Source organism: Palaemon carinicauda, unplaced genomic scaffold (genome assembly GCF_036898095.1).
Source record: "Palaemon carinicauda isolate YSFRI2023 unplaced genomic scaffold, ASM3689809v2 scaffold334, whole genome shotgun sequence".
Taxonomy (NCBI): domain Eukaryota; kingdom Metazoa; phylum Arthropoda; class Malacostraca; order Decapoda; family Palaemonidae; genus Palaemon; species Palaemon carinicauda.
In genome coordinates this window covers 137,501-152,500 of record NW_027171020.1, presented here as the reverse complement: position 1 = coordinate 152,500, position 15,000 = coordinate 137,501, and the positions used below count along the sequence as shown (strand labels likewise).

Here is a 15,000-nt window from a genome sequence, read left to right as displayed (position 1 = left end):
TACTGCTTTTCCAACTAGGGTTGTAGCTTAGTAAGTAATAATAATAATAATAATATATATATATATATATATATATATATATATATATATATATATATATATATATATATATATATATATATATATATATATATATATATATATATATATATAGATAGATAGATATATGTGTATAAAATAATGGAGGGAATGACGCTAAAAGACAAAAAGAAATGGACGTGGGCAGGAGAATGGCAGATAAGACTCAATAATACACAGTATTCTAGAAGTTTTATTCAAGCTGTTACCAAGTTGTGGAATGATTTTCCTAATAGGGTAGTTAAATCAGTAGAACTTCAAAAGTTTAAAGTTGGAGCAAATGTTTTCATGTTGACCAGGCTGACATGAGTCTTTTTATAGTTTTTATATAACAAATCTGTTTTGACATTGTTACTGTTTTTAGAATGATTTATTGTTAATTTATTCACATCATTTATTTATTTCCCTAGTTCCTTTCCTCACTGAGCTATTTTTCCCTATTGGAGCCCTTGGGCTTATAGCATCTTGCTTTTCCAACTAGGGTTGTAGCTTGGCTAATAATAATAATAATAATAATAATAATAATAATAATAATAATATACGGACATTAAGAATAACAAAATGGGTCCCTAGAGATTGCAAAAGAAGCAGGGAATGGAAGAGAACACGATGGACTGACGAACTAAGAAAATTGGTCGATATACACTGGCACGGTGAGCCCATAAACGGATGGGAGTGGAAGGACATACCTGAGGCCCTTGTCCTGCAAGGGACTAGATACGGATGAGGATGATGATATATAAGAAGATTCCTAAAGGCAGAACATAGCCACAAAGGAAATTTTGCCTTCAATGGAAATTGTAGAAGCGAGAGACTGTCCTCATAAACAAACACACACACACACTATATATATACATATATATATATACATATATGTATACTGTATATATCTATACATAGATATATATACATACATATATATATATACTGTATATATATATATATATATATATATATATATATATATATATATATATATATATATATACATACTGTATATATACACATATCTAAACTATTTCTCTCTCCCTTTCTCTCTGACTCTTTCTCTTATTTCATTGGCTTGAAATTATTTACGAAAAGAATAAACTTCGTTAAAAAATACTTTTCAGGATATTTATGCAAATAATTATCTTAAAGAATAAAGCTGAATAAATAATTACATTAATTATAATTGCCTCAATTATTCAGAAAAAAAAAATCAATATTTCCCGTATATAAAACAACCTATATGGTAGCCGAGTTACATAAAAGGATGAAATAATTACTTGTTTCATATATATAATATATATATATATATATATATATATATATATATATATATATATATATATATACATACATATATATACACAGATATATATACATACATACATATATATATATATATATATATTCATATAAATGCATATTCATGTACATATATATACACATACATACATACATATATATATGTGAGAGAGAGAGAGAGAGAGAGAGAGAGAGAGAGAGAGAGAGAGAGAGGGAGAGAGAGAGAGATAAGCTAAAAAAAATTGACTGACAGCAAGTTTTTGTCCAAAATCCTTCAAGTTTTTCTTAACTAATTTTGTTAATTTCGGATAATCAAAAAAAAATTCGCCTTAAAATTTTCCCCACCTTAGCCTTTAAATTCAAGTGCAAATCCGCTGAAGTTTTCATATTGTCCTGAAATTATCAGAACGCTGTTTTTCCGGGGAGGTGTCTATTCGGAATCTTCAAGAAGATTTTTTCATTCTTCCACATTCCGGAATCAAAACGATTTCTTCATTCCTCCGTGTTTCGGAATCTTCAAGAAAATTTTTTCATTCCTCCACATTCCGGAATCAAAAGGATTTCTTCATTCCTCCGCGTTTCGGAATCTTCAAGAAGATTCCTTCGTTCATCCATGTTCAGAGTGAATTCTATTACTGCCTTTCCCATTTCTGTGGAATCTTTCTCATCGTCTTCGACTAAAATGTATTCTGAGAAAACTCATGATTTCTCTTTCCTCCTTTTCTCTTTCAAGATTCGTTATTATTCCTACTTTCGAAAATGATCCGATTCCTCGCCTTCTCTTGAAGCATCTTCATCGGATTCTTTCACCGCAGAAATGTGTACCTTCCTCCGAAATTCTGATTTCATCCTCAAAGATTCTCCTCTTTTTCTGGCGAATCTTCGCCTCCGTCAGCCAGCCCGATCAAGTAGGGGAAAATACTAGGAAATGAAATAGACTAAAGAGAGGAAAGGATGAGAAATTTAAGGGGCTAACACCGCCTTAACTAAATCGAATCGGTCGCTGCAAATTCACCTAGCCAAAAGATCCCCTGAAGGCCAGGAGCTTCTTCTGGGATCTGGAAGCCTTCCGAATCTTCAGATTATTTTCGTTGTTTTCGGAGAGAGAGAGAGAGGGAGAGAGAGAGAGAGAGAGAGAGAGAGAGAGAGAGAGAGAGAGAGAGAGAGAGAGAGAGATTCGCCTTCAGATTCCTCGAAGAATAACCTGATTGGTTCTTTTCAGTTATTTCTTTCTGTTTCTTTTACCGACAAAATACGACTTCACTTTTCAAGAATCGTTCGATTCACCTTTCTTCGTATTCTTGAAAACTTCGGCTTCAGTCATCTAATTGTTTTTGCTCTTTTCATTTCTTTTAACTGTTTTTTAGTTTTCATTAATGGAGAGAGAGAGAGAGAGAGAGAGAGAGAGAGAGAGAGAGAGGAGAGAGAGAGAGAGAGAGAGAGAGAGAGAGAGCCCGGAGCACATTTCGAATAAGCAAATACTTTCAAGCTCCCGCCGAAATTTTCTAAAACTAAAGGTGAATCATCACACTAGTAAAGTACATAGAAATTATGTTTTCATTCGCAATGTTGACTGTTATTGGTTGGGAGTTATTCAAATCTATGACAACGGATATGTGTTATTGGGCTGGAAACCCAGAGGAGGCTGACATTTTCATTGAAATTGAAAAAATACCAGCAGCTATCCAGGAGGTTCCGGCAACGGAGCAGATGTTTACATTCGGAAGTCCCCTTTCCCTTATGCAAGTAGGTGCGGGCGCAGCGGCTACAGGCCTTATGATGTTTGGACTTATGATGTTTGGATACCGTAAGTATAAGGCCCATTTGAAAGGCGAAATCGATTCGCTAAATGATGCCCTTGAGGACAGAGATAAGGAGATCGCTTCTCTGCAAAGGGTAAATCTGGAAAGGGAAGGCAAAATTTCTTCTCTGAATGATGCCCTTGAGGACAGAGATAAGGAGATCTCTTCTCTGCAAAGGGTAAATCTGGAAAAGGAAGGGAAAATTTCTTCTCTGAATGATGCCCTTGAGAACAGAGATAATGAGATCGCTTCTCTGCATAACGAGATCTCTTCTCTGCAAAGGGTGAATCTGGAAAGAGAAGAGGAAATTTCTTCTCTGAACGATGCCCTTGAGGGCAGGGATAAGGAGATCTCTTCTCTGCAAAGGGTGAATCTGGAAAGAGAAGAGGAAATTTCTTCTCTGAACGATGCCCTTGAGGGCAGGGATAAGGAGATCTCTTCTCTGCAAAGGGTGAATCTGGAAAGAGAAGAGGAAATTTCTTCTCTGAACGATGCCCTTGAGGGCAGGGATAAGGAGATCTCTTCTCTGCAAAGGGTGAATCTGGAAAGAGAAGAGGAAATTTCTTCTCTGAACGATGCCCTTGAGGGCAGGGATAAGGAGATCTCTTCTCTGCAAAGGGTGAATCTGGAAAGAAAAGAGAGAATTTCTTCTCTGAACGATGCCCTTGAGGACAGAGATAAGGAGATCTCTTCTCTGCAAAGGGTGAATCTGGAAAGAGAAGAGAGAATTTCTTCTCTGAACGATGCCCTTGAGGGCAGGGATAAGGAGATCTCTTCTCTACAAAGGGTGAATCTGGAAAGAGAAGAGGAAATTTCTTCTCTGAACGATGCCCTTGAGGGCAGGGATAAGGAGATCTCTTCTCTGCAAAGGGTGAATCTGGAAAGAGAAGAGGAAATTTCTTCTCTGAACGATGCCCTTGAGGGCAGGGATAAGGAGATCTCTTCTCTGCAAAGGGTGAATCTGGAAAGAGAAGAGAGAATTTCTTCTCTGAACGATGCCCTTGAGGACAGAGATAAGGAGATCTCTTCTCTGCAAAGGGTGAATCTGGAAAGAGAAGAGAGAATTTCTTCTCTGAACGATGCCCTTGAGGACAGGGATAAGGAGATCTCTTCTCTGCAAAGGGTGAATCTGGAAAGAGAAGAGGAAATTTCTTCTCTGAACGATGCCCTTGAGGGCAGGGATAAGGAGATCTCTTCTCTGCAAAGGGTGAATCTGGAAAGAGAAGAGGAAATTTCTTCTCTGAACGATGCCCTTGAGGGCAGGGATAAGGAGATCTCTTCTCTGCAAAGGGTGAATCTGGAAAGAGAAGAGGAAATTTCTTCTCTGAACGATGCCCTTGAGGGCAGGGATAAGGAGATCTCTTCTCTGCAAAGGGTGAATCTGGAAAGAGAAGAGGAAATTTCTTCTCTGAACGATGCCCTTGAGGGCAGGGATAAGGAGATCTCTTCTCTGCAAAGGGTGAATCTGGAAAGAGAAGAGGAAATTTCTTCTCTGAACGATGCCCTTGAGGGCAGGGATAAGGAGATCTCTTCTCTGCAAAGGGTGAATCTGGAAAGAGAAGAGGAAATTTCTTCTCTGAACGATGCCCTTGAGGGCAGGGATAAGGAGATCTCTTCTCTGCAAAGGGTGAATCTGGAAAGAGAAGAGGAAATTTCTTCTCTGAACGATGCCCTTGAGGGCAGGGATAAGGAGATCTCTTCTCTGCAAAGGGTGAATCTGGAAAGAGAAGAGGAAATTTCTTCTCTGAACGATGCCCTTGAGGGCAGGGATAAGGAGATCTCTTCTCTGCAAAGGGTGAATCTGGAAAGAGAAGAGGAAATTTCTTCTCTGAACGATGCCCTTGAGGGCAGGGATAAGGAGATCTCTTCTCTGCAAAGGGTGAATCTGGAAAGAGAAGAGGAAATTTCTTCTCTGAATGATACCCTTGAGGACAGAGATAATGAGATCTCTTCTCTGAAAAGGACAAATCTGAAGAAAGAAAAGGAACTTCTAGAGATGGAAGAACGTCTTAGGGAACAAGAAAATAACAGGATTATTCAGCAGACTGTAGAAGCAGCTCTGAATACCCAGATAGCCGAGCTTGCATTAGAGGCTCATGGTTTACTACAAGCTCTCAATGGGAAAACTTATTTGATTGATAAACTTGAGAAGCAGCAGGAATTACTACAGGAACAGGTGATTGCAGCAAACGCTGAAAATGCTGCATTGAGAGAGCTAGCCACTGACCAAAAGGAACAATTGGTAAAGAAAGAGGAAGAATTTTCAAAGTTGGAAACAGTAATCGAGGAAAAAAACAAACAATTGGAAGAAGATCAACTAGAAATAGAAGATTTTGAACGACAAGCAAAATTAGCAGCTGATAGAGAGAAGATCTTACAAGACGAAATTCAGTGTCTAAGAGGTAAAGTACAGGTGATGAATGAAGTACTTGATGACTTGAAAAAGAGAAATTTAGACAATTATAAAGTCACACAAGAACTAAAATTGTTGCTTAATGAGGCCAAAAAAGGTCTCAACATACTTGAGGTAGAAAATGCAGCCAAAGTGGAGGAGCTGGAAGGTAAAAACTCTTCACTTCATGAGCAAGTCCTAAATCTAGAACAACAAAAGGCTGATATACAACAGGAAAAGGAATTGGTTGGAATTCAACTCCAGGAAATAGAAGCAGCTTTGAATACCCAGATAGCCGAGCTTGCATTAGAGGCAAATGGGTTACTACAAGCTCTCAATGGGAAAACTATTTTGATTGATAAACTTGAGAAGCAGCAGGAATTACTACAGGAAAAGGTGATTGCAGCAGATGCTGAAAATGTTGAATTGAGAGAGCTAGCCACTGACCAAAAGGAACAATTGGTAAAGAAAGAGGAAGAATTTTCAAAGTTGGAAACAGTAATCGAGGAAAAAAAAAAACAATTGGAAGAAGATCAACTAGAAATAAAAGATTTTGAACGACAAGCAAAATTAGCAGCTGATAGAGAGAAGATCTTACAAGACGAAATTCAGTGTCTAAGAGGTAAAGTACAGGTGATGAATGAAGTACTTGATGACTTGAAAAAGAGAAATTTAGACAATTATAAAGTCACACAAGAACTAAAATTGTTGCTTAATGAGGCCAAAAAAGATCTCAACATACTTGAGGTAGAAAATGCAGCCAAAGTGGAGGAGCTGGAAGGTAAAAACTCTTCACTTCATGAGCAAGTCCTAAATCTAGAACAACAAAAGGCTGATATACAACAGGAAAAGGAATTGGTTGGAATTCAACTCCAGGAAATAGAAGCAGCTTTGAATACCCAGATAGCCGAGCTTGCATTAGAGGCAAATGGGTTACTACAAGCTCTCAATGGGAAAACTATTTTGATTGATAAACTTGAGAAGCAGCAGGAATTACTACAGGAAAAGGTGATTGCAGCAGATGCTGAAAATGTTGAATTGAGAGAGCTAGCCACTGACCAAAAGGAACAATTGGTAAAGAAAGAGGAAGAATTTTCAAAGTTGGAAACAGTAATCGAGGAAAAAAACAAACAATTGGAAGAAGATCAACTAGAAATAGAAGATTTTGAACGACAAGCAAAATTAGCAGCTGATAGAGAGAAGATCTTACAAGACGAAATTCAGTGTCTAAGAGGTAAAGTACAGGTGATGAATGAAGTACTTGATGACTTGAAAAAGAGAAATTTAAACAATTATAAAGTCACACAAGAACTAAAATTGTTGCTTAATGAGGCCAAAAAAGATCTCAACATACTTGAGGTAGAAAATGCAGCCAAAGTGGAGGAGCTGGAAGGTAAAAACTCTTCACTTCATGAGCAAGTCCTAAATCTAGAACAACAAAAGGCTGATATACAACAGGAAAAGGAATTGGTTGGAATTCAACTCCAGGAAATAGAAGCAGCTTTGAATACCCAGATAGCCGAGCTTGCATTAGAGGCAAATGGGTTACTACAAGCTCTCAATGGGAAAACTATTTTGATTGATAAACTTGAGAAGCAGCAGGAATTACTACAGGAAAAGGTGATTGCAGCAGATGCTGAAAATGTTGAATTGAGAGAGCTAGCCACTGACCAAAAGGAACAATTGGTAAAGAAAGAGGAAGAATTTTCAAAGTTGGAAACAGTAATCGAGGAAAAAAACAAACAATTGGAAGAAGATCAACTAGAAATAGAAGATTTTGAACGACAAGCAAAATTAGCAGCTGATAGAGAGAAGATCTTACAAGACGAAATTCAGTGTCTAAGAGGTAAAGTACAGGTGATGAATGAAGTACTTGATGACTTGAAAAAGAGAAATTTAGACAATTATAAAGTCACACAAGAACTAAAATTGTTGCTTAATGAGGCCAAAAAAGATCTCAACATACTTGAGGTAGAAAATGCAGCCAAAGTGGAGGAGCTGGAAGGTAAAAACTCTTCACTTCATGAGCAAGTCCTAAATCTAGAACAACAAAAGGCTGATATACAACAGGAAAAGGAATTGGTTGGAATTCAACTCCAGGAAATAGAAGCAGCTTTGAATACCCAGATAGCCGAGCTTGCATTAGAGGCAAATGGGTTACTACAAGCTCTCAATGGGAAAACTATTTTGATTGATAAACTTGAGAAGCAGCAGGAATTACTACAGGAAAAGGTGATTGCAGCAGATGCTGAAAATGTTGAATTGAGAGAGCTAGCCACTGACCAAAAGGAACAATTGGTAAAGAAAGAGGAAGAATTTTCAAAGTTGGAAACAGTAATCGAGGAAAAAAACAAACAATTGGAAGAAGATCAACTAGAAATAGAAGATTTTGAACGACAAGCAAAATTAGCAGCTGATAGAGAGAAGATCTTACAAGACGAAATTCAGTGTCTAAGAGGTAAAGTACAGGTGATGAATGAAGTACTTGATGACTTGAAAAAGAGAAATTTAAACAATTATAAAGTCACACAAGAACTAAAATTGTTGCTTAATGAGGCCAAAAAAGATCTCAACATACTTGAGGTAGAAAATGCAGCCAAAGTGGAGGAGCTGGAAGGTAAAAACTCTTCACTTCATGAGCAAGTCCTAAATCTAGAACAACAAAAGGCTGATATACAACAGGAAAAGGAATTGGTTGGAATTCAACTCCAGGAAATAGAAGCAGCTTTGAATACCCAGATAGCCGAGCTTGCATTAGAGGCAAATGGGTTACTACAAGCTCTCAATGGGAAAACTATTTTGATTGATAAACTTGAGAAGCAGCAGGAATTACTACAGGAAAAGGTGATTGCAGCAGATGCTGAAAATGTTGAATTGAGAGAGCTAGCCACAGACCAAAAGGAACAATTGGTAAAGAAAGAGGAAGAATTTTCAAAGTTGGAAACAGTAATCGAGGAAAAAAACAAACAATTGGAAGAAGATCAACTAGAAATAGAAGATTTTGAACGACAAGCAAAATTAGCAGCTGATAGAGAGAAGATCTTACAAGACGAAATTCAGTGTCTAAGAGGTAAAGTACAGGTGATGAATGAAGTACTTGATGACTTGAAAAAGAGAAATTTAGACAATTATAAAGTCACACCAGAACTAAAATTGTTGCTTAATGAGGCCAAAAAAGATCTCAACATACTTGAGGTAGAAAATGCAGCCAAAGTGGAGGAGCTGGAAGGTAAAAACTCTTCACTTCATGATCAAGTCCTAAATCTAGAACAACAAAAGGCTGATATACAACAGGAAAAGGAATTGGTTGGAATTCAACTCCAGGAAATAGAAGCAGCTTTGAATACCCAGATAGCCGAGCTTGCATTAGAGGCAAATGGGTTACTACAAGCTCTCAATGGGAAAACTATTTTGATTGATAAACTTGAGAAGCAGCAGGAATTACTACAGGAAAAGGTGATTGCAGCAGATGCTGAAAATGTTGAATTGAGAGAGTTAGCCACTGACCAAAAGGAACAACTGGTAAAGAAAGAGGAAGAATTTTCAAAGTTGGAAACAGTAATCGAGGAAAAAAACAAACAATTGGAAGAAGATCAACTAGAAATAGAAGATTTTGAACGACAAGCAAAATTAGCAGCTGATAGAGAGAAGATCTTACAAGACGAAATTCAGTGTCTAAGAGCTATTGCACAGGTGATGAGTCAAGCACTAGGAGCAGCAGAAAAAGATCATGACATACTTGAGGGACAAAACGCAGCCAAAGTAGAGCAGTTGGAAGGTGAAATCTCTACACTTCACGAACAAGTCCTAAATCTAAAACAGCAACTGGCTGACATACAAAAGCATAAGGATATGGTTGAAATTCAGCTCCAGGAAATAGATGCAGTTACGAACCTACTTATAGTCAACCTGGAATTTGAAATATCTAGTTTACATCAAGATCTCAACTTACGAATTGGTGTAATTAGAAAACTAGAAAATGATCATACCAGGCTTGTTGAAGAAATGGCTATCGATAAAAGAAAAGTAGAGGAACTTAACAATGCCCTTGAGGAGAGAGATAATGAGATCTCTTCTATGAAGAAGATAATTCAGGAAAATGAGGAAAAAGCTAAAAAAATGGAAGAGCAATTGAAAGAAGAACAGGAAGAGAGAAGGAAAGGAGAAGAGGAACAACGTCATACCCTTGAGGAGAGGGAGAATGAGATCTCCTTTCTGAAAAAGACAATCCTGGAGAAAGAAAAGGAGATTCAAATCATGGAAGAAAGGCTTGAAATAAATGAAGTAAAAAGGGGCATTCAGAAGAAAAAAATTGATTTTCTTTTGAAGGAAATAGAGGAAAAAATAGCCCAAATAAACCGAATTAATCTTGAACAGGAACTTGGAAATGAACAACCAGGGAAGCAAGATATGGAGTAAAGAAGTTACTTCCATCTAGAGACAGACGAGAACAGGAAGGAATTTGAAGCGTCGCACCAATCACTAGAGGAGAAGGAAGTTCTACAAGATAAGATGACCCAAACAGAGTTCCACGAATCAAGACCTGGGAAGGATATTTTCGACGCCATCCGAGAGGAGAAGCAGAAGCAATGGGTAGACTACAGAAGAAATCAGGACGAAAGAGATGGTATGGTTACAAAACTATTTGATGCTTGTGGTCAGGTTGTGAGCAATTTTATCAGAGACAATATCATCCCAGAGAAAGAAAAGGAGGATAGTGAAAATTAAATAACTCCAAAATTCAAAATATAAAACCTAAAAATCCAAAAAAAATACAAACTAGAAAATCCAAAAAAAAACATAAAAACTAGAAAATCCAAAAAAAAAATATAAAAACTAAAATTCTAAAAAAATATTAAAAAAAAAAAACATAAAAACTAGAAAATCGCCAAAAAAATATAAAAACTAGAAAAAAAATAAAAACTAGAAAACCCAAGAAAGAAGCAGGAGATGGAAGGAGGGAAACAACAAGATGGCGACTTTTCCAGGACCAGAATTTCAGGATATTTGGACTGACTGACTACCCAGCTTGAAGGACGCTTGGATGGATGGCCCAGCTTGAGCAGATACAAGATTAATTCTCCAGCTTGAACGATACTTGGAATAATCTGGAGGACTGGCACTGCAGAGGGAAGAAACCTGGCTGATTCTAGTATGCTATGTACCTTGATGGGGTGTACAGGACCTTTGTCAAGTGTACAAATGGTCGGATATCTAGATCTATTCTTTTGGATACCAACCTTCGGGTGGTTCTGGGGGAATAATCTAGAAGACCGGCTCTGCAGAGGGATGAAGCTGGGATTCTTCTAGTATGCAGTCTTGTCCTTATAGGTTGGCCCAAGATAGTTCAGCTGGGGAAGGAAGCTGTGCCTCTGGTGAGGTGTTCATCCAATGGCTGTTTATAGAGAGCTGGGAGCAGAGACAAAAAAAATATATATATATAAAAACTACATATCTAAAAATAAAATATTAAGAAAAAAAAAATATAAAAACTGAAAATAAAAAAAAATATAAAAACTATAAAATCCAAAAAAAATAAAAAAATAAAAACTAGAAAACCCAAGAAAGAAGCAGGAGATGGAAGGAGGGAAACAACAAGATGGCGACTGTTTTCCAGGACCAGAATTTCAGGATATTTGGACTGACTGACTACCCAGCTTGAAGGACGGTTGGATGGATGGCCCAGCTTGAGCAGATACAAGATTAATTCTCCAGCTTGAACGACACTTGGAATAATCTGGAGGACTGGCACTGCAGAGGGAAGAAACCTGGCACATTCTAGTATGCTATGTACCTTGATGGGGTGTACAGGACCTTTGTCAAGTGTACAAATGGTCGGATATCTAGATCTATTCTTTTGGATACCAACCTTCGGGTGGTTCTGGGGGAATAATCTAGAACACCGGCTCTGCAGAGGGAATGAGCTAGGCTTCTTCTAGTATGCAGTCTTGTCCTTATAGGTTAGTCCAAGTTAGTTCAGCTGGGGAAGGAAGCTGTGTCTCTGCTGAGGTGTTCATCCAATGGCTGTTGATGGAGGGCTGGGAGCAGTCAGTTTTGGTCGTAAGGATGCTTGGCTTGAATGTCGTCATCAGACAAAACTGACTATTGATAGGCTAGGTGGAGTAAGGGAAGTGGGCCGAAACCTATTTCAGTATAAAGGGGTTACCTCTGGCGTGGCGTAAAAACCCGTAAGTTCAAAGCCCAGAACACTGAAGTAGGTTTCAAGTGGCTTCTCTTGTCCCCCCCTGCCTTTGTGTTCCATGGCAAGTGAAATATCATTGTAGAATTGAGGCAAAAGAGGAGGGAAGGAGGGTCGTGGGAACCAAGCCTGCAAACATGAAAGTAGGCAAAACCCACCTGATAAGCCCTTTGGTTAGGGTGAAACCCTTATTTACATATATATATATATATATATATATATATATATATATATATATATATATATATATATATATTATATTCATGTATATATATATATATATATATATATATATATATATATATACATATATATTTAATATATATTTTATATATGTATATATTATATATCTGTATATATGCATATATATACATATATATACATATACACACTTATATACATATATATACATGTACACATACATACATACATTTAATATATATATATATATATATATATATATATATATATATGATAAATTTTGCACATTTTTACGTGTTTTTCATATTCAAATAAGCCATACATATTTTTGATACATTAATGTCTGGATTCTCTTAACGACCTCGAGATCAGAGCCCCAGGCGAAATCACACAAAGACAAGAGCTTGGCTCCGGCCGGGAATCGAACCCTGGTCTATACAAGCTTGCCGACCAGGGTTCGATTCCCGGCCGGAGCCAAGCTCTTGTCTTTGTGTGATTTCGCCTGGGGCTCTGATCCCGAGGTCGTTAAGAGAATCCAGACATTAATGTATCAAAAATATATATATATTTTTGATACATTAATGTCTGGATTCTCTTAACGACCTCGGGATCAGAGCCCCAGGCGAAATCACACAAAGACAAGAGCTTGGCTTCGGCAGGGTTCGATTCCCGGCCGGAGCCAAGCTCTTGTCTTTGTGTGATTTCGCCTGGGGCTCTGATCCCGAGGTCGTTAAGAGAATCCAGACATTAATGTATCAAAAATATATATATATTTTTGATACATTAATGTCTGGATTCTCTTAACGACCTCGGGATCAGAGCCCCAGGCGAAATCACACAAAGACAAGAGCTTGGCTCCGGCCGGGAATCGAACCCTGGTCTATACAAGCTTGCCGACCAGGGTTCGATTCCCGGCCGGAGCCAAGCTCTTGTCTTTGTGTGATTTCGCCTGGGGCTCTGATCCCGAGGTCGTTAAGAGAATCCAGACATTAATGTATCAAAAATATATATATATTTTTGATACATTAATGTCTGGATTCTCTTAACGACCTCGGGATCAGAGCCCCAGGCGAAATCACACAAAGACAAGAGCTTGGCTCCGGCCGGGAATCGAACCCTGGTCTATACAAGCTTGCCGACCAGGGTTCGATTCCCGGCCGGAGCCAAGCTCTTGTCTTTGTGTGATTTCGCCTGGGGCTCTGATCCCGAGGTCGTTAAGAGAATCCAGACATTAATGTATCAAAAATATATATGGCTTATTTGAATAAATATATATATATATATATATATATATATATATATATATATATATATATATATATATATATATATGGTACTTTATGTTTATAATTTGAAGACAGAATCTGTCTGGGCACATTCTGCTCCAGATAGTTTTTAGGATAACAGGATAACATTTACGTTTCTCCGTTTATTAGTTGATGTCGTAACGTGTTTTGTCCAAATAATTAATGGAAAAACGCTAATGCAATTTTCTTCTTATCCTACTATCGAGCAAAGACTGTCCGAAAAGATGCTGTTTGTGAATTTTGCGATGCTACTAAGATGTCTATCCAATATGAACATATATGTATGTGTATAGATAGATAGATAGATATGTGTAGAATTCACGAAACTGGCATGTGACAAACTTCTGGGGACCAACTGCCTCTCTCTTCAGGTAGTTCAACACCTCTGAAAAGGGAACAGTACGCCCTTAAAAGGCTTATAAAGATTAATCTCTCAAATAAATTTCTTTGAATTGTTGGTTTTAATCAAGAACTTACAACAAAGTTATAATATCATTACTAGCTAAGCTACAGCCTAAGTTGTAAAAACAGGGTGGTCTAAACCTCTGATTTCATCTAATGACTTCGTCAGCTACCTTTCACAATTTCCCTTCAATCATCGTCCTCTCTCTCTCTCTCTCTCTCTCTCTCTCTCTCTCTCTCTCTCTCTCTCTCTCTCTCTCTCTCTCTCTCTCTCTTTGGGACTAAACGAAACCCTATAGTAACCAAAAGTTTGCATCGGCAAAACCCCATTAAGCTTAAGCATTCAGATCTTTTGTACCTCAATCTTGAGGTGTCCCATGACCGAGACAAGGACCTTCCATTATATACTTACAGGGTTGAAATAGGATACGAATTATAAGCACGAAAATTGTATGATATAATGAGTATTCCAAAATGAGGAAAATATATATAATCCAGAAATCATGGTTGATATGGATGGTTAATCAGGTCATGGCAAATCCCTTAAGCCAGGTATGGAATTGTGAACTTAGGTCATATGGAAAACCTGTTGTTGTACCATAAAGTGAAAGTAAGGTTAGACAACAACAGAGAAAACAGAGAAGAAATCTAAAACAGCCATAAAGTTTATGGCTTAAAAAATATGTGCAGCTAGGAAACAAAAGGGTGACGAAAAAACCATGAGTATTGCCTGCAGAGCACCTCGTGAAATGAAATGACAGCAATGCCCCTCTACTACACTGTTAAAAAATTGCCATAAAAAAAACGGTAAAAAAATCATGGAATAAATGTTATCGGGCATTTACCGATTTAAAAACGGCTATGTTGGCGAAAAGGAGTGATATTACGGTCACCGAACTTGTAAAACATAATAACAAAGTAGGTTAAAAATTACTGTTGCCTGTATTATACTGAGATAGGGCTGAGAACAGTAAATTTTAACGGAGAATTTCGGATTAAAATTACGGTTTTTTAAGAGTTTAGGTAATCCAAGCTAACTCCCCCTCTGCCACATTGAAATAATCTTTGCTAAACCTTCACAATATGGGTAGGTCAGTGGAAATTCTTTTCCAAAAGTTCTTGAACAATATTTACGTTTCTATTTGACTGTAGAGTTCCATAGATTATTTCCGTTGCCCTGTAATCAGGAGGTCTTTATGCATCCCACCAGAAAGGAAAATGATATTAGTATCTGGATAGAAGATATCTGATGTCCATGGAAAGCTTGAGGGTAAAACATAGTTATGATATAGATGAAGACCTGTACGGCCTTTGAAATCTTAATTAAAA

General features: G+C 37.5%; 1 protein-coding gene across 1 annotated transcript; it reads left to right on the top strand.

Annotated features, from left to right (window-relative positions):
• The first annotated feature begins 2,934 nt into the window (after nucleotides 1-2,934).
• Nucleotides 2,935-9,981, top strand: LOC137636584 (putative leucine-rich repeat-containing protein DDB_G0290503). The gene is made up of 2 exons (XM_068368987.1): nucleotides 2,935-3,453; nucleotides 5,017-9,981. Exons 1-2 carry the CDS (start codon nucleotides 2,935-2,937, stop codon nucleotides 9,979-9,981), a joined length of 5,484 nt encoding a protein of 1,827 aa, XP_068225088.1.
• The last annotated feature ends 5,019 nt before the right edge of the window (nucleotides 9,982-15,000 follow it).